The sequence below is a fragment of the Thermobia domestica genome, chromosome 6, assembly GCF_964235325.1.
Source record: "Thermobia domestica chromosome 6, izTheDome1.hap1.1, whole genome shotgun sequence".
Taxonomy (NCBI): domain Eukaryota; kingdom Metazoa; phylum Arthropoda; class Insecta; order Zygentoma; family Lepismatidae; genus Thermobia; species Thermobia domestica.
The window spans coordinates 80,160,580-80,181,003 of NC_137459.1; the positions used below are offsets into that span (position 1 = coordinate 80,160,580).

At 34.2% G+C, this 20,424-nt stretch overlaps 2 protein-coding genes across 11 annotated transcripts in view; one reads left to right on the plus strand and one right to left on the minus strand.

Moving 5' to 3' along the window:
• Window positions 1-20,424, plus strand: part of LOC145688072 (cell adhesion molecule Dscam1-like) — a 1,774,182-nt gene that overhangs the window by 814,635 nt on the left and 939,123 nt on the right. The window lies entirely within an intron of this gene.
• LOC145688071 (uncharacterized) lies at window positions 7,980-20,007 on the minus strand. Of its 6 annotated transcripts, none has more exons than XM_081761788.1 (8): window positions 19,370-19,874; window positions 16,870-17,030; window positions 15,442-15,648; window positions 14,771-14,945; window positions 13,373-13,551; window positions 11,430-11,589; window positions 10,216-10,346; window positions 7,980-8,485 (listed from the first exon to the last, which is right to left on the minus strand). In XM_081761788.1, the coding sequence occupies exons 2-8, from the start codon at window positions 16,969-16,971 to the stop codon at window positions 8,375-8,377; spliced, it is 1,065 nt and encodes a 354-aa protein (XP_081617914.1). In that variant the 5' UTR covers window positions 16,972-17,030; window positions 19,370-19,874; the 3' UTR covers window positions 7,980-8,374. The 6 variants fall into 6 exon arrangements, with proteins under 6 accessions (XP_081617914.1, XP_081617912.1, XP_081617917.1 ...); XM_081761786.1 differs by having other exon boundaries at window positions 16,870-17,210; window positions 19,370-19,873; XM_081761791.1 differs by lacking the exon at window positions 10,216-10,346 and having other exon boundaries at window positions 16,870-17,210; window positions 19,370-20,007.

Genomic DNA, 20,424 nt, shown 5'->3' on the forward strand with positions numbered 1-20,424 from the left:
TTGTTTGGTATGTGGCATTACATTGAATTGCATATGAATATTGAGCCCTCTCTTCCAGTTTACTCGGAAGTTAGAAAACGTGACATATAAAGGTAACCAAGAAAATTCTGTCGCTTTTTAACCCACCACCTTTGAACATTGATATGTCACCTAAGATGTAAATGGGATATTAAAAATAATTTCCAACAGTATCGATGCACGATGCCGCTAGCAGTCCACCAAATATACAGGAGAACCTTCTTCTAGTGCAGTGCTGGTTTCGGCTGTTTTGGAACCGGTTCATGGGATGCTAAGCAATGATGAACGCGCCGTGGAGCTTCGTACAGGACCCAATTCTCATCAGATGTCAATCTGGCCAGGAGACAAATCATGTAGGACCCATCGACCTAACCTGTAGTGCTTCCCAAGTTGATGGAGGCTGCCAAATGGTTTCTCCACTCACACTGAATTGTAATCCCAGTTACTCCATGTCTGGCCACTGTTCGACTCAATTGCTGCCTGAAGATCTTCATGTTGTACGTGTGTTGTTCTTCCGGCACGTGGTGTGTCTTCGAATGTTTCGTCACCGTCCTTAAGTTGTTAAACCGCCGCTGCACTGTCCGTGTATTCACGACACCCTCATCACCCTATTCACACCATTATTTTTCAATGATCTAAAAGTTGGTAGAGGAGGGGAACAAATTACGAAATGAGAACAGATCATTCATCTAATAATATGGAGAATGCATATCTTCGAGGTTATGTTAGTTGACAAATGATCATAAAAAAAAAAAAAAAAAGTTGCGGGAGGCAAGATTGCCTATTGTCAGAAATGAGACCACTTTATCTCCCTAAACATCTTTTTACTTGTATTTTATAACAAGCCTTGTCAAACAGCATCTTGCAACGTTTGGCCTAATCCTCGTTTCACCTAACCAATTATCTGATACTTTTATGACGCATAAATGATAAGATTTTTGTCCAACATCTTAGGAGAAATAAGGATTCATGTTTTACCTAATCCTGGTTTTGCCTAAAATGGTGGACTATAAAAAATCGCGGAAATTTCATGGAGGGAAATTTCGAAACGCGTATTTGTTTTTGGAAAAAAATGTTTCGACAGTAGTGTTACTTTTTTTTAATTAGAGAATATTAACATTAGATACACTTTTAATTTAAAGTTAATGACCTCACAGCGTGTATAGTGGCTATATTTGAGATGTGAGAAAACGTAGTTTATTCTCTGTCATTAATTACGTTTATAGGGAAGTGTTTTTTTTTTTTTTTCAAAAGTAACTTCTAGTTTGCAGTTTGTTTCCAAAATATCAGATATTGCCAAAGTACTGCTAATCGGTATCTTAAAAGGAAATATAGTTTGGGTCAGTACAAACGAAAATATCATTTGGATGTTACATTTCTGATTATTTCGTTCTGATGTGGATGTGCAAGTTATTTTATTGTAGGTTTTCCTGATCTCTTAGATAATTTTATTCCAGTTTCAATGCGTTTTTTTTTTAACTGTTAATGCATTAAAAGGGATCCTGTTGTGATTCTACATAACTTTAATTCATACAAAATTTGTAAATATTTCAAGCTAGATATTTTTTCCTTTTAACATTTCTGAGAATTCGCTATTGAAAAAAGGGGTGGTATTTTTTTTTTTTTTTAATTTAGTTTAAATCTCACTTTTATGCTCTGAAGCTAAGAGAGGTGGTGATAATAATGAATGAAAATGGTGGAAGGAAACACCACGGATAACACCAAAAATAATGTGACACATGACGTTTGTAAAGTGTACTTGAGTGTAGTATTTCATTCCATTCAAACCTATCTGTTATTTGTGTAATTATTTAGTTACACGATTTTTTTAGCATCATGTTCCGTTGTATAGATCTAATGCAAAGGTTTATGTATATTTTATTTTTTCTAGCAAGTAAATTTCACATGATACTGGACTATTTTTCAGTATTTGCTCGAATCTTAGAAATTCGAATGTGGAAAATTACTTCAAAGCACTTTCACTACTTCAGCATTTGTATGTTTTATTACAAAATGTTCTGAAGTAATACATTAAAGTGAGATATGCAAGAACACATTTGAAAGAAGCTCAAGATAAACAAATATTCTTCATGTCCTAACAATTTACATACATGCATACATACTTCTTTTTCTATATATATCTGCTTCACTTTTCCTCTTGTCGTCCCAGTGCATTACATTTTGAATTTTCTCGAAGCACTTAATCAACTAGATTTTATTTTCATTGGTGGAAGACATAACTTTTGAGTTGACATTCTATTCGTTTCACTTACTACCGGGAATGCCCATAGCATAAGTCTCTGATTAAGGTTGCTACTTCTCGGAGACGATGTAAAAATTGAACAAATTCTAATGATAGCAGTGAAGGATAATCTTATGCTAGGGTAATTAGAGGTAATGTGGGCTATAAAAGAAAAATGTTAAAATTTCTCATAGATATTAAAATATAAATTGACAACAAATATTACAGCAATGTAGATTGATACCTTGTCTTTACTCTCATAGAGTTTGCTTTCAAAAATAGTTGAATGGTTGTCGAGAAAAAGTACTAACTTTATTGCAATTTCCCATATTTAACAAAATGTATCTGCAATATGGGCAGGCATTATGAACAAAATGAGTAGGTGCCTCTCATTGGTACTAAAATAATCCATGAAAAACTAAAAGCAGAATATAATAATGGATTAAATGGTGCTAAATATTGAACAAATTTAAGCCGTAGAATAACACTACAAAATTCATACTTGTATGATAAAAGTAAAATATCGTTTTTGTTCATGTGTTTATTTCCAATCATTTGCTATTGCATTAGGGTTAGAAAGTACGAGAGTGGAACCCCTTGACTACCTTTGTCACATTTGCTGATTTTCACAGCGCTTGGGATAATATGTGGTAAAGCCCAAGTTTAGTTTAAGGTCGACCATTGTGATCACGGATTTAAATACTCGGCACAAATTTGTAATGTATATTCTTTCAGTGATCTTAAGAGAGATTTATCAGTTGGTTGTAGCCAATTATTTGAAGTCAGACAGGGGCGTACTTTGAAGTAAAATATAATATTTGCGCCTACAATATTTTTCAAAACATTCTCTTTTAAGATGAAAAAGGTATGTATAATATGAAAATGTTTAGTTGTTTATTTGATAATATTGTTCAGTGCATGCTTATTATAACTGCCTCTTTTGTACAAAATGAATATACCCATATTATACGTAATGAGAATGCTCAGTAATTTGCAACACTGCAGTTAAAATGTAATCGGGCAGTTCCATCCGTTACAGCGTAGTGATAATGCAATGTCTGTAGATTAAATGAGCTGACTTTTGTATTCAAAAGATTATAATGCATGAATTCCTTGTATCCATGACACTGAAATTTACAAACAACAAATTGTGCAAATCAAATAACACAAATTACTCACCTTTATTTTTAAAAATAATAAAATAAATCACCACCGTCGTGCACATTTGTATCCAACTATTAACCGGCGTAAACAAAGTTACCAACAAACAAATTAAGTTTTATATTAATTCTGGTATGAGCAATACTATGAAAACCTTAGTTCCGCCCATGCTGTCGAATTTATCATATTACCCAAAACTACTTAACTAATTATTGAACACATGAGTGTTACAATCAAATTTAACTGGTGTGCATAGTAGTGAATCCAAAGTGCACAATAGTGACTTTTTTTTGTCTCCCGGAGATGGTAAATACATAAAGGAGTTTTGGTAATACTAACAGCTTGAAAATATTGACCACGGGTTAATATAATAGCAATATTAATACGGTAATATATATTTCACATTTTTTTAACTCTTCATATACAAGTGAATGTTCTTTCGAAATTTCCCTTCAGTTTTATTTTAGATTTTTTTAAACTGTCCACCATTTTAGGTGTATGGATGACTAGGCGAAACGAGCATCCTTTTTTCGCCTAAAACGGCGGACACAAATCTTATCATTTATCTGCTATAAAAGTGTCAGGTAATTGGTAGGCGAAACGAAGATTAGGCGAAACGTGGCGACACGGTCAAACAGGATGCACTTCCCCTATTTTCATTTTTCAACCATATTTGATCTTAAATCCTGATTCTTGCGGTGTGTGTGTTTGTGTGTGTGTGTGTGTTTGTGTGCTACTTGGTATTTTGACTCAGTTTCCTGACCAACGTTACGTTACCTCTCCAATTGCATCACTTCTGAACAAAGAGACGTTTATCCTTGCTTCCTTTATGTAGTGCATAACACTTCATAATTTTAGGGGGAAATATATGGCAACGTGTATCACTTCTACTCTTCTGATTCAGTGAAAGAAACAATTACTGGTTGGTCGCAAACTGGAATTATTAGTTTCGGCTATAGAATCTTATCAAACTCTCAATCAAATTTGGCAGATACATGAACAGTAATGGCTTTGTCGCAAGTTGGAATGATCAGATATCGCAGGAAATCAATAAAATATATCCACAGAAAGCTATATTAGTCCATATATCCATATTCATGCATACTTCTATTTTGTAGTTGACCATCCATCACAACAGAGTTAGTACTTGATCTGTTGATGATATGCGGGTGAAACATCACAACCAAAATCTCGCGGCCCACAATCTCGGCTGGCGAAAACTTATCGGACCAAAATCTCGCATAGCCAAAAATCTAGCCTGGCCAGAACCTCGTGGGGTAGAACTTAGCCACATAAACTCTCGCGGGACCAAACCTTGCAGTAGCGGTTTCTTCTGTGTAGAATGTTTAAAATATTCGCTATACACTTAGAAAATAATAATAATTATAATAAATAAATGACAAGATAGAACATAATAAGTTATTTTATTTATTTTTTTTTTAAAGAGGAAAAGATAGATAGGTAAGCAGTTAGTTCCCGGCTTATAACACTTGTATCGAAAACAAATCTTCATAATTCACGATTATTATGTAATTTAATTTAATAGAGGTACAGAACAAGAAAGGGATATCACATTTTTTTTTTAATTTACGGGGAAAACCTGCTAACTCAAAAACGAAGAACGATGTGGGCAGATAATGTGTAACTCATATAACTGAGATAGAACACCGAAAAGTTTGCTCCATTACCATGATAATTTTCTTTGTAAACGAGGTAATGAACATTAGTAATATTATAAAGGGTTATTTATATTTATGAACTAATAATTATGAGAAATATATTTTGATCGTTGGCTTTTTTAGAGGAATATCGGGCTCCAACCCCCCCAGAAATAATTTAATTATTACACTGAAAAAAAAGTTTGGTCAAATTGACCAAAAAATAGTTCCTGGGTACCAAATCGTTTGGTCAATATAGCGCCAACCAAACGCTTGGTCACCAGCACTAAATCGTTTGGTCACGATTTGTTTGGTTGCAGGAACCTATTATTTGGTTACCAGTACCAAATATGCATTTGGTAATTTTGACCAAATAATGACCAAACAAGTAGAATTTGGTTGGGAATACCAAAAATTTGGTTAAAATGAACGAAATTTGGTTCTTGGAACCAAATAATTTGGTTGCAAATACTAAACGCGTATTTAGTGAATTTGACCAAACCATTTGGTAGCAATTACCAAATACTGTTGCTATAGGTACTAAACTGAAAATAATACGAGGGTTATCTCAAAATTCATGGGAAATTTTTTATAACGAAAATGGTAACAAAGCAAGAAATTCTTAAACATGCAAATGGAAAGTTAATACATATGTAAATACTACGTATAAATTGGATATAAATACACATCCCATAATACGAACAATTATTTTTACTTTTTTTTCTCTCGTGCTATATTCTGATGGAGATGTGTATGTTTACACAATTCCTTACATGTAACGTTTACGTATATGCTAACCTTCCATTTGGATATTTCAGAAGTTTTTGATGCGTGACCATTTTCGTAAGAAAGGAAAAAAAAAAAAAGTTGCCATGACTTTTGCGGTAACCCACATATAAAGTTAGAAGTTATTGCTTCTAGTTATTAAGAACTTCTTCACAAATAAGATTTACATATACACTTTGAAGCAACATACGAAATATGTACACGAATACATGTAAATTTAAAATGCTATGTATATGTACACAAAGTTTCAAATCAATTTTTGAGGAAAATAAAACTATTTAATATATAAAGAATTTACACACAACATTTTTCTACAAAATCATTTTACTGTAAATAATAATAGTAAAAAAAAACAGCAACTGAGTCAATGGCTTCAAAATTAAACAATGATATTAACATCTGTTAAAGTACTGAAAGTAAGATTTTTAGATCAAATGCAAAACTTCAAGAAAAACCGTAAAGAACTTAAAGCAAACTTATGCTGTAATTTTACTCCCAGTAAACAGCATTGAAGATTTTTCAAATAAATTAGAAACTAGTTGCTGAAAAACTTCGCATACGTAATTAAAATGTTAATGCAAGAAAAAAGTTTATCTACGACTTTGGTCGGAAATACATATTTACGTAACTGGGGCCAATTTAAGATAATCAGTAGAATTGTTCGCAGGAGCGGCTACAATGAATAAAACAACCGAGAAACATCGCACACGTGTTCAGAACCTCACTATAAGTAAAGAGTTTATTTGCGACTTCGGTTGGAAAAGCCTAATTACAGAAATGAGGCCAATTGAAGGTAAGTAGAACATACTTACTTTTCCGTAATCAAACGTTTCGGATCAAATTAAAACAACCCTCTCGTATCGAGGTACTCAACCGTATGCAAAGTTCCTCGATTGTTTTATTCAATGTAGTATCCTACGATCAATTTAAATAATTACATTAATATATTGATAAATTGAGAAAACAACCAATTTTGTCACACCAAACCCTTTGTAGGCACGAAATCAAAGATATACAAAGACTGAAAAACATATAACTGAACCGGAATTCCAACCTGGAACCTCCCGCTTACCATGCAGATGCGCTACCACTGCACCATTCAGTCCGCTCCCAGAACAGCCATACATTCTTCCACCTTGTGGAACAGCATCGTTATAAAGAGTGAAAGAATGTATTGTTGTTACCGAGAGCGGACTGGGTAGCACATCTGCATGGTAAGACGAAGATCCCGGGTTCGAGTCACGGCTCAGACGCATTTCTTCACTCTTGTATGTCTTAAATTATCTTAAATTTGTGTCATCTGCATAATTAGGCGCTTCCGACCAAAGTTGCAAATAAACTTGGTTTTCTTATACTGAGGTCCTGAACACATATTCGAGGCTTGTCGGTTTATTCCTAGAATAGCATGCATGTACATGAATACATGTACATTTTCATGAAGTTGTAATACATGTACACACATATATGAACAAAGTTATAAATCAACTTTAGGAGAAAAATAGAACGAATTTAGGATATAAAGCATGTACTTACAATACTTTTCTACACAAGAATTTTATTATAACTGAGTATAGCAACTGAGCCATACAGACTTCAAAATTAAACAAAAATATTAAATTCAAAATTAAACAATGATATTAACATTTATCAACTGCTGACTGAAAATAAAATAGCATTTTAGGCCAAATATAAATCTTTTCAAAATTACATAACGAAACTAACTGTTTACTGAAGATAAAGTAACATTTTAGGCCAAATATAAATCTATTCAAAATTAAACAATGATATTAACATGTATCAACTGGTTAGTGAAAATAAAATAACAATTTTAGGCCAAATATAAATCTTTATAACAAAAAAGGTAAAAAACTGTGAGAAAAGTTATAAATTTACTCCCAGCAAACAGCATTGAAGATCTTTCAAATAAATTATAAACTATTCTTAACTGAGCTAGACAACGTGCTCAAGGGTGTGGACATATGTTTTAAAACTTTTTTGTGTTTAACGCAGAATTCCCTAAGGAAAGGGAACATCTTTGGCTTCTTCTGCAAAAAGTTGTATATGACATAAGTACTCCTCACGATAAACAGACGATACACTATTGTTGGATATGATTGTTTTTTTTTTTTTTTTTTTTTTTTTTTTTTTTTTTTTAACTGATATGAAATATCTGTAAACAATAGTGGTCGAAACAGATACAACTACTGATATTTTATGCTTGCTTGAATCACGTTTCTCTAAACAAATGTTATTTCAGTACCATGCGTTATACGTAATTGAATGAATTATATGGAATTGTTTGTAACAATGCCTGTTTGTTCAATTTGCAAATCAAATTTTATGCTAGTAGCAACACTTATCCTTCATTTAAAGCTCAAACACAGAATATCCTTCAATGGAGTCTTTAGATGTATTGATGAAGGTTGTTTTCGCGAATTTCAAGGGGCCAAATCACTTAGAGTTCATTTTCGGAGGAAACACAAAAATCTATATTGCAGACGAAAGTTATTTAACGTAGCTGTATGTAAAGCAGCTCCTTATTCCGTAATTGCCAACAACGAACACTCAACGAATGTTGCAGGTCTCTCGTTTCCATGAAAGGTTGAACATCACCCATTACCTGTTGGAATCAGAGAGAGGTTAACTGATCATGTTACATACTTAAATAATTTTTCTTACATATAAGAACAAAGACACTTCTTCTTCCTCAATAGTCTGAAGCATTATTTATTGTACATTTACAATGACATATGCATTTTGCGCCTATAAATATATGTTATTTTGAAGCTAAAAAATTGGTAAGTAATACTAATACTGCAAAGTTTTAAAAGCTCTTAAATGCTTTAAAAGCTGCAAAGGTTTTCAAAAGCTATTTATATCTGACTGCAAAAACGATACGTTCAAACAAGGACAGAAGCTACTAAATTACGAAAACTCGACAACTTGTCCTCAAATAGACTTAAGAACTTCCTCACTAGCATTTACCAACAGAGAATATAGAATAAATCACATTTATGCTCAGTAAGTGATTTTGGTTATTAAAATGAAATGAAATTTTTGAGTTTTATGCCCCACAGTTATGCCGGCTACGCTTAAGGAGACTGTGATGAGAAATGAATGAAATGGTGTAATGAAGAAAGTGGGAGAAAACTGGAGAACCTCGAGGAAACCCACGCACACGGTGTTAGTTCACCACAAAGTTCACTTGGTTGGAGCAAGGTTTGAACCCGGGACCTCATGCACCAGAGATGAACGGTCTATCACTGAGCCACCGCGGCCACTGTTTGGTTATTATTAAATAAATGTATCGAGTTCGTATTTGTTCACATGTAATGAAACGTCGTAACTCAGCTTCACACTCCGAAAACAGGGTTCTTGGCGTAACCTTAATTTTCTTTCCAACGTGTGTCTTTGAAGAGTGTGTGTGTGGGGGGGGGGGAGAATTATTGGCGAGAACATTTTCATACCACTTTGAAAGGCACAAATTACTTTAGTTTACGCTACAGTCCTCCGAACTTAATGATCGGAGATAGGGGAAGAAGACCAACTCTATTAATAAACAAGTTGTTGAACCTTCGCTGTGTGATCTCCAAGCATACCCCAAAATCCCAGTCGGACTACGAACTGTGTTACGTATTCTAGAAAACTGAACCTTTCGTCCACGCCCGATACAATTGGATAATTATGGATAGCCAGCAATGGATAATAATCTACTTCTCTCTCTCGGGGGCGCGGTGTCTCAGTGGTAGAGCGTTCACTTCCGGTGGTTGGGGTTCTTGGTTTGATCCCAGCTCACGCCGTGTAGACTTTGTGGTGCACAAATATCGTGCTCGTGGGTTTTCTTGAGGTTCTCCCCTTTCCTCCCACTTTTTTCATTCCACCACTTCATTCATTTCTCATCATCACCGTCTCCTTTAGCCTAACCAGCATAACCGCGGGACGTAAAACTTAAAAATTTCACTTCATTTCTTTCTTTCTCTCTCGTCCTCACGTTATTTGAAATTAACAATAAACTAAGTTATGTTTCTGTATGAAATATAATGCCAATCAGATGTTTATAAAGAGTTTGAAATGAAATGTGAGAGTTTATCTCAATAGTTTTTAAATTTTGCACTCCAGGCATGGGCCTAGTTGGCTAATAGCAAGTGCGACCCCGCTTCTGCCCCTCTTAAGATTTTCATTGCCTCTCTCCACCGAAATATTGATTTAACAGATCTAATTCTCATATTATTCATGCCCATGCCAGATCCATAAAAAGACGTAACTTTATTTTCTTAACAAAACATACGTAGTTGACACCTGATCTGGCTGACCATGATCAATCAATAGAATAAAATATACTTTACTTACATTAACATGACAGAAGAAACTATCCTGAGACTCTTTCACAGTTGGCTTCCAAATTTTCTTCGATGTTTTTATATGTGATGTTGACCTACACAGGGTACCAAGCAATAAAAGTAGTACACTGGATCTGGTATCTAAAAATAAAAATGAAAACTATACAATAGAATATAAAATAAAAAATATTTTTACCGAAATTGTTTTTTATACGCGGACTCCTGCATTATTATATCTTCCATATAAAATCTTAAAAATTATATACTATTTCGATTAAAATGCCTACCGGACGTTTGACAGTAGTTTGCAGTGGCAAATGCCCCACCCATTACAGCTCTGTGAATCAATTCCATTATTTTCTATATTAATTTTAATGCTTAATGGTTTGAAGCAAATCTGCAATGTTTGTGATGGATAAGAAAGAACTATATGAATGAAAGTCATTTTGTTTTTAGTAGTGAACTATTTTGCAGTGTTATAAAAATTATATCTTTAATCATTAGTAACTCAATATGAGTGAGTTTTGTTTTACAGTTGAAACTATGGTAGACTTAAAAACTATGCCAATTTAATAACAAAACCGCAAGTAGTAGACACATAACTTTCGGTTCCAATACAGGGAGAGAGAGATAATCTGTTCTTCGTGCGCTGAGTCTATAAGAAAAACAGATTTCTGCTATCCGTTATAATTATTAGGAATCAAAATTGAAACTACAATAACTACTAGTTTTTACTTCTCCCGGTTTCAGTAGAAAAAAAAATCGGATGCTGTATGGATGCCACTATTTTACCGGAAGTAGTAGTATAGCTTTACTATTTTCGGTTTTTGTACAGAAACACCGGTTAATGTGTTTACTTTACTTGAGACGCTAAATCGAATCAGGGAAACAGTTTCTAACTATCAATAACCATGTTTGATTTATAACGATCAATGTTGAAACCCTAAACGACTGATTCATACCACTTCCGGTTTGAATAGAGGCTTATCTGGAGAAATGAGATCTACTCTTTGAATCAATGCTGAACAACTGAGTATATATTGTACGTATAGTGTCTACTACTTACAACCAATGTATAATTATTAATATGATCATTACAACATACTTGTTGCAATAAAACTGGATTCAGATAGAAAAATCTACTTCATTCATACAAGTAATTACAATTTCAAGTTAATGAAACAGAAACAAAGGAAGAATTAAAAAACACAAAAATAATATTACCTTCTGTAACACTTTCTGTGTCTAACAGACTTAAAAGTTCGACTGCTGGAGCGTCATGTAGCCGTTTCTTCATTAGTTTTTCCAATGTTTTACTGACAGAATCCCATTTCAGGAACAAGGATGTATGATCAGGATATAAGTCTTTGAAATCTTGATCAATCTGGAAATGGAATTCCATTGTATTAAAACATTTACATTAATAACATTATTTCATTAATTTTTAAGAATCACAACTTCCTTTACGTGCATAAATGAAATTTCTTAACTGTAACAATTTCAATACAAACTACTAGTTACAGCGTGTACTTTTATGGACTTGGACTTGGGTTCAAATTCAACCTGCTTTCCTCTGGTGTTGTCCAACATCTTGAGGAAATTGACTTACTGGTAGCTTAAATAAGTAGACCACAAAAGCCAGAAACGTAGTGCAAGAAGATGTTATATTGACGATAATTGCCAGTTAGACCCATATTGAGGTTGTGGCATCACGGGCTTTCGTCGTGTTATAATGGTTTTTGGTTATATAGGTTAATGTAAACAAAGGTCTATTTACTCGGATAGATTAGGCAAGGATGGGGAAAGTATTGATCTGGACTTAATATTACAGGTACCATCCCGGTATTTGCTGGAATGACTGAGGAAAAATCCACGGAAATTTCAGTCACGATGACCGGATTTGAGCCCGGAAGCTTCCGAATGTAAAGCCAAGGTTCTACTTTCTGAAATAAGGCCGCTAGGGTTTCATATTAATTTGTCAAAGGACAAAGTGAAGAAAATTCTACAATATTGTTAGCGTTTATCAGACAATAAAACCACTATTTGCTATCTACTGAGTAAAAGAAAAAGACTTATTGAATCGAAAAGTACTTCATGCATTTAAAAAAATCACCGTCAAAGTTTCTATTGCTGTACGTATATGCTTGGTTGGTACGCAATCACAAGAAAGATTGTTTATCAGTCATGTAAGTATTGTTCTTCTGAGATCTCGCTTTCATAAGCAAGTGACATCGTGTTGTAAGAACTCAGTTCTCAATCGTTATCTTACTGAATATGATACGTTCCTTTCCATTGCAAGGTAAAGTCAGTGCACGTGTTCGTAATGTATGGCACTGACATATCATATGCGTCTTAAAAATGGAAACAATAATTTTAGGTTTAGAGTATTTGTTTTCAGACTTGCGATTGAGCTTTTCATCTAGTTGTTCAAAGGAAGATCGAGTTGCTAATAAACTGAACTTAATCCTTTCCCACTTTGTGTTACATGCATGTGGATGAATATGTTATAAAGAACCAGCAAAAAAGATTATTAGACATGTTTTAGTTCTTTTAATATGCAATCTAAATACAATGCAAAATGTTCACTTTTTGAAAAGGAAACTGCAAAAACTTTCCAGATTCATTGATTGCCTCTATCCTCTTTCATCACCGGAGCTAAACAGGAAGGAATCTATAGATTGTAGTTGAATCTGAATTACTTTTATAAAATTATACACCTACCGGGCATCGAACCGATAACCACCAACCTACAGGCAGTTCAGACCTGCTTCAAGATATCTCAACATTCATGAACAGATATTACATAAGAGGACAAGGAAGTAATTCATGTCCACCATTTATATATATTTTTATTATGGTTTTATGACAACTAAGGTCTATTAGCTCACACATACAAATACCTACACTAGTATATGTCATTTCAATATTCAGTATGACTATCCTGAAGGCTTTTACTATTTTCTTGTCAAACGCGACACAATTTTAAAGAAAACTTCTGTTCTAAAAAGTACGTTATGAAAAAATCAACTTCTGGACGTGAGCAAAAGATTTTGTATGAGTGTTCTCAGCCCCAAAGAATAATTCAATGCTTGTAAATTATGGCCTATTCAGTAACAACACAGTCCTTAGTAGTAAAACAGAATGCAGGTTAATTAAATGAATCTTACCAATGTATATCCCAAAGGCTGCTTCAATGCTGGCCAAGTTGAAATTATTTCATGAACAGTTTTGCCCTCTTGCTTGCATCGAACTTTCAACGTTTTCTTCCAGTGATCAAGTACTTCCTGCCAGGGCTCGACACTATGCTTTAGCCACGCTAAGCTGTTTTCAATATCTATGCCACATTCTGAAAGAGAAGAATAAACTTACCAAACAGATCTGCATTACATTAAAAACTCAATAAATAAATTCCTATATTTTTTCAAATATCAGTTAAAATGATTCTATATTTTCATAAGTCTTCTGTACAAGTATTTATATCCATATGTAATATATAATAAAGAAAGAAATATATTTACAAAAACAAAAAAAATGTCCTGGAACTGTTCCTGTGAAGCTGAACTTGAAATTTGCCTTCATATGGTAATCTATATTTCCGGCACAAATATCGAATGCCTTTCATCAGAATGGTTTAATTCTTCAAACATGTAGAACTGATGTAAATTACATGTTCTAGCTTAGTACTTCAATGGTATAACATAATAGTGGTACTATATAAGTATAATGACTATCTACGACGAAGAAAGTCGCAAAAATATTTAGTAATAAATGCTACTTATGATTTCTTATCAACAAAGTAACTCTTGTAATGAAGGATTTGAAGATTAAGCATACAAAATGTGGACTTGTTCAGTCTTGTAAATAGAAACACATAGAAACTAAGTATCGATTAATTTAGTGCACTATTTAATCCTTAATAGATTAGTTGGTTGCTTAACTGAAGAGTAGGTGAAAAATTTCTCGACTGTAGTTTCATGTTGTAAACAGTAACAATATCTACACAGTCCCGTTATTACCTTATACTATTGAAATACTCAGCTTGAACGCATATACGCTTTACGTTTTGAGCCATCCTGATGAAAGACATACGATATTTTTGCCAGAAATACATATGAACATTGAAGAACCACGTTTTAATCTTACAGGAACACTTTCAGGTTAGTATCGACTTATATTAATGTGTTCCATACGTTCAATTAGCAGGAAAAAAAAAAAACTAAACCATTTTTTAAAACATGGTTCTTGCAAACCCTGGCACAAAATAGGTAAATCATTGGCAGTTTTTAAAGTATGATCGGGGCCTCGGTGGTTCAGTGGTAGAGGGTTGACCTCTGACGTGTGAGATACTTTGTTTGATTCCAAATCGCGCTAAGTGACACCGTGTGTGTGGATTTGTCGGAGTTCTCCCGTTCCTTCCCCCTTTATTCATTTCTTATCATCATTATCATTATCTTCTTTAGTCTACCTGGCATAACTGGGACGTAAAACTGAAAGATTTCCTTTCATTTTTAAAAGTATGATCAGAGATGAATAAATCATTTACTAGATTACATTTTAAACATTACCATCTAGTGTAGAAGTTCCAGTGTCACGCTTTTCTCTTGACGGACCAGCACGTGACTTTGCAACAACGCCAAACTTTCTTAACGACTTGCGTGTATTTCTATATTTGTCAACGAGTTTTCCTTTTGAAATCTTCTGATTTGGACCTTGTGACTTCGGTGGAATATAATACACTTCCTAAAGAAGACATTGTTACTGTAAGATTTAGAATTATAAACTTAATAAATGAAATTATGTATAAAAAAAACATTTCAGACAATTACAGAATAATTTATCATATTTATACTCTTCTATGTGATGTTCTACTTTTAGTATAGCATACGTTTTCTACAAACAAACCCTCAATTCTGCATGGGGTATTCTCGCATATATATATATATATATATTGGGGGAGTGGTGTGGAATAGATAAACTATTTTTCTCTCATTGTCACATAGACTGGTAACATTACAAAGCACAACTTACGATTTCCAGCATAAAATTTACCCTATAAAGTCAGCTTATTTCCTTCCCCACCTTATTTGCTTCAATAGTTCTCCAAGTTCTCGTCAAACCCATTCTCCCACGTTAAAAGGTCGAAGTTATGCTATTCAAATGTCCGGCAGTAACATTGATTGAAAGTTATGTGAATAAAGTGTCTATATAATAACTGAAACGTTAGTTATATGCATACCTGACATTCCGTTGGAAACAGCTTCTTTATCTGTAATGCCAAATGTTGAAATATTTCATTCCAAAGAGTTACATTCGTTTCCATAAAATGATCAATTAACATTGTAACTAACTGCTTCCTAGTGATAGCAGACAATTTGTTGTTTTGAAGATATTCATTGCAAACTTTTCTGCCTGTTAAGCCCTGTTTTAGAAAAGTCTCAAGATTCTGAGGAAAAAACAAACAGCATTATATGTACGATTACGTCATTCAAGATCACTTAATCGAATTCACTGAAATAGAATTTCAATTTTGCATTTCTGTATAAATTAATAGCTGATTAACTTCTGTTGAAGGATAACCATATTTAATAATACATAACTATATAAATAAATAAATGAATGAATAATAATTACGCCTAGAAATCAAACTGAGAATTTCTGCTTTTCACGTATTCCTTACACAAATTATTGGTGATTGATATTCAAAGAAACAGAATTTTGCTTAAAATATACAATGTCCCTTATTACATTTAAGTCTGTTTGTTCTATAAACTAAGGAAATTAACTTACGAGGAGCTCACAGCAGCATTGGTGTTTTCACTTCAAACATAATAAGCTCTGTGCAGCTCTAAAATTGCACTATTCTTATAGAACACACTTTTAAAATGACACCATTACTATATACGCGAATCTTTGGGTTTATTGTTTGACAAATACTAAAGTGTATCGACCTGGCGTGACAAGAAACGAAAGTTGGTATTTTAGTATGATCTATTTTTACTAACTCCAAGGAAATATAAATTTTATAGATAAACGCATTAAAAAAAGTTACAATTTTAAAGATCCTGCATATCGTGATATCATTTCGCTTAAATTGAACTAACCGAAAATATAACTGAATACCAATCTCTTCGCCCTCCCAGCTACTCTAGTGTTTAACGCGTGTATCCTTGATGTATGTGGTCCTGGATTCAATTCCCGGTGAGAGCACAAAAAAATGCGATCGTTCACTTTCATTAATCACCTGTTTACCTTAGTCTAAACAGCATAACCGTGGGACGTTCCAAAAGCTCTTTCAATGTACCTGATGCTTTCCTGGTATCGTGATGCAAATACATTTTCTCGGGATATCAGCCAGGTGATGTATTTGTCGTGCAAAGTCTCGAGAACAAACATTGTTCTCATGATACTGACCCTGATGATGAGAACAACATCTGTTCTCGAAATTTTGGACAACGAGCACATCATGTGATTGATATCCCGAGAAAAGTTACTTGCACTAACAAAGATGGAATAAATATAACGCAGGCTGTCACCAGATTAAAAGGTGAACGCCAACATCTTTTACATTTCGACTGGTAATGAATCATATTTGCACAGTTCATATTTGCAGCATAAGTATCACTGTATCAATTCATATTCAAGTGACTAAAGGCAGAACACTTACAAAATCTGTCAGCTTGAAGAGCTTCGAACTCCGAGACTCTGTAGAGATATTTGTCTCTCGTTTCAGCATCGTATCAGTTCCTCTTTTAGTAGGTGCTGGCATGGAACAACTGCTTTCTGTAGTTTCAGATCGAACTCACACTGAGTCATCTGGCGTTGACACTGATGGTGAAGCAAATGAGAGAGAACCGTCATCTAGCACATCATAAATTTCAACTGTGTTTGTTTCTACAAATTCCTTAAATTTTGCTCATAATTTTGCACATGTCCCTATTTTGGGAATTAACTGAGTAATTAGTTCATCAGTTAATGAATTAAATGCTGCTTCGTCTATTTCCTGTTCTGAAATATAGATTGAAAGTTTATAATTAACCAGATATTTACTGAATATCAAAAAAGAATTATACACTGGTGAAAGCATTTAAGTTTTATTACACTACCAAGCGAAATTTGGTATGTTACGCGATCATGTGCCACACAAAGAGTATAGGAAGTTGCTCACCCGAGGTTTTTTTTTTTTTTTTTTTTTTGCCTTTACAGAAATGGGTGTATTTGGGCTAAGCTAAAGAGAAAAATGTTCATGGTAACTTCATACTTCAGCTTCATACTGTCAAAGTTACAAGGGTATAGAAGCAACAACAAGAATTTAAGAGCATTTTTAACTCATGCAAATCATTTTGTAATTTGGTACATAACGGGTACCTATGGCTAACAATAAGTCTAATGCTAACCGATTGTTTTCAAAGACTAATGTACTTCTAACAAACAATGAAAGGTTCTGTGCAGAAATCATAGCCTGTCTTTTCTCTCTCTCTCTCTCTCCTCTTTGCAATTTCTGACATTGGTCGTTTTGCTCCAAACCACAGAATTATCTTTTGGAGATAATACACTATTCTCTGAATGCTTTGAAGAATGTAATATTTTCCGAATACCTAATAAGAAGTATACACTCGAATATATAGGGAGGGGGTAGTGGTTCATGTTACGGAAGCACAATTTTGTAAAATTTACAGAAGAAATATGATATAGTGTACACAAGCTGAATTTTACGTTTACAAGTGGAGCGTTAATAGTGTCAAAGCATGACAAGTGCTATTGAAACTCGTATCATTGCAATATCCCACCTCTTTACTTACGCGTATACCCGCCATCACTGACGTGCCTGCTCCCTGCGCTGCCGCTTCGGTCCACCATCTTTGCTTAGTCCTGACTGTTAGATAGCATTCGCGCTTTTTAGTGTCCACCTAGCACAGGTTACGTTTATGCACTGTATATTTATGACAATCAGGAAGTTTTATTTATACGCAAATCGTAAAAGAACTGTGATTTTTTCACAATTACTTCTGGTGGGGCCATCGATATTTACCTGTAATAAGTGAGTTATTTTCATGTCGCCCAGCGTAAGTCTTTTAGGGGTCAGTAAGAAGTAAATTAGTGAAAATTATATATTTTTTTAACAATTATTTCGAGTGGTGTACAGAAAGTAAAAATGCACGCTTTTATCAGCGTATTTCACGATAAATATCGATTTCAAAGGTAAGGATTCTATATTTGCGTTCCATGAAATGTTCTTTCAAAATTATGCTTTATATTTCGGATGACATTTAGTATCTCTCCCAAATCCATCGACGGCTCAGGACCCAGTACTGTGACTTAGAGTAAGCTGTTGTTAACTACCTCGTTTATGCGAATACCCACCGTCGCTGACGCGTTTGCTCCCTACGGACGCACATCGTTTCTAACTGTCGGGCCCCCACTGCTACGCTTCTGTTCTGATTCTGTTCGATAGCATAAATGGTTTTCAGTGTCCATATAGCACAAGTTGGTTAGTGTTTTATGCGTAGTTTTTATGCTATACGTTCACACTGTACTTATACTCATGACTACTTTACATTTACAAATAACGAATGGTAACCCCTACCATGTAAGTCAGAGTCAATACCAAGTTATCTGCAGGAGAAACTAAATAATAACCCATATTTCTTCCGTAAATTTTAGATTTTTGTTCATCTGTAAACTATAAATGCACCAATTTATTTTGCAAACTACTAGCGTTAGTGTCACTTTATTTACCCCTTTCCGGAAGTATCTAGTGGTAATAGAAATTACCCCAACTCTTGCCCCTGCAATTTTATACCCTGCTCTAGTGTCGTCAATGCCCCCTTTATCCATATGTAAGGGGCTAGGTTTTACTTACTAATGCCCGCTCCGGGTTGTAAACTCACTTTGAAACCAGAAATTACTCTCTGTTAATTCTATGAAAATTGATCAAAAATTCCCTAACCTTAAGCGAACCCGTTCCTACAACTACCTTACTCTACTGTACCCTACCCTACTCTAATCTACTACATCTTTGAAAGCGGTTCTACATATCGATGCGCAGTTGGGGCGTGCATTGTAAAGTTTACCCAAGGCGTATTTGTTACGCTAAATTTACAGCCAATAGAATAAGTACATGCGAACTAACAGCAAAAGTAATATATACGAAAAAGTACACTTACCTTGAAACACGTCGATTAGCTGCGGTAAATTCCAGCTTCTTAATAAATTTATATCATGGATGCATTACGTCGTTGAAAAGTAACAATTACTTCTCACTTCACATCACTGTGACTTCGTTGAGAAACTTGTATAGTGCACACTACACTCATTTACACACAGTTCTTATACGGTGTCCCTTATATGATTGTTGTTCTACGTGTAGGTCTTTTTATTTTTGCGATCCACACTTTCGTAATCGAAATGTTTATCCAGAATGCAAATAAACACACGTGACCTTGTAAATAGACATTTTGGTCCGGAAAACCAAATAATTACCAAATCAGTTGAAATTTGGTTCGCATAACCAAATTAATCAACCAAATGTTCTGACCAAAAAATATAGTGTTCATGACCAAACACGTTTGGTCAAAATGACCAAATTTTGGTTAAATTAACCAAAAAAACTGACCAAATGCTCTGACCAAACAAATTTGGTATTCCTGACCAAGCCCTTTTTTTCAGTGTATTTTTTCGCATTATACATACAACATAAATATTTCTTACTGGTTCTCAAGCCCCCTTCAAACAATCTACTACATACGCCACGTTATAAAGAGAATTAGTGAAATGGTGGAATAAAGAAAGTGGTAGGAAACGGGAGAACCCTGAGAAAACCGACGCACATGATGTTTGTATATCACAAAGCCCAATTGGCGCGACCTCGGTTCGAACCGGGGATCCCGCACACCAGAAATGAACGCTCTACCACTGATCCACCGCGGTCCCCGTTATTCTTAAGGTATAATAACTTATGTAAAATAATTCTTGAAATCCCTATGTTCTTAATCTGCACGAAAATAGATTCGATGAATAATATTTCTTCTACCTCAACTTATTAGATTTCCAAACTAAGTCGATGCATAAGTATCTGAAATTAGCCAAAGGCTACTCTTCCATATAAATCGGAAGTGATAAGAGATCGGCTACTTACGGGCCATAAACCAAAAACTATAATAGCTAGCAACAAGCGATTTTAGGAAATTTTTTATAACGTCCCTAGAAAATATACTATCTC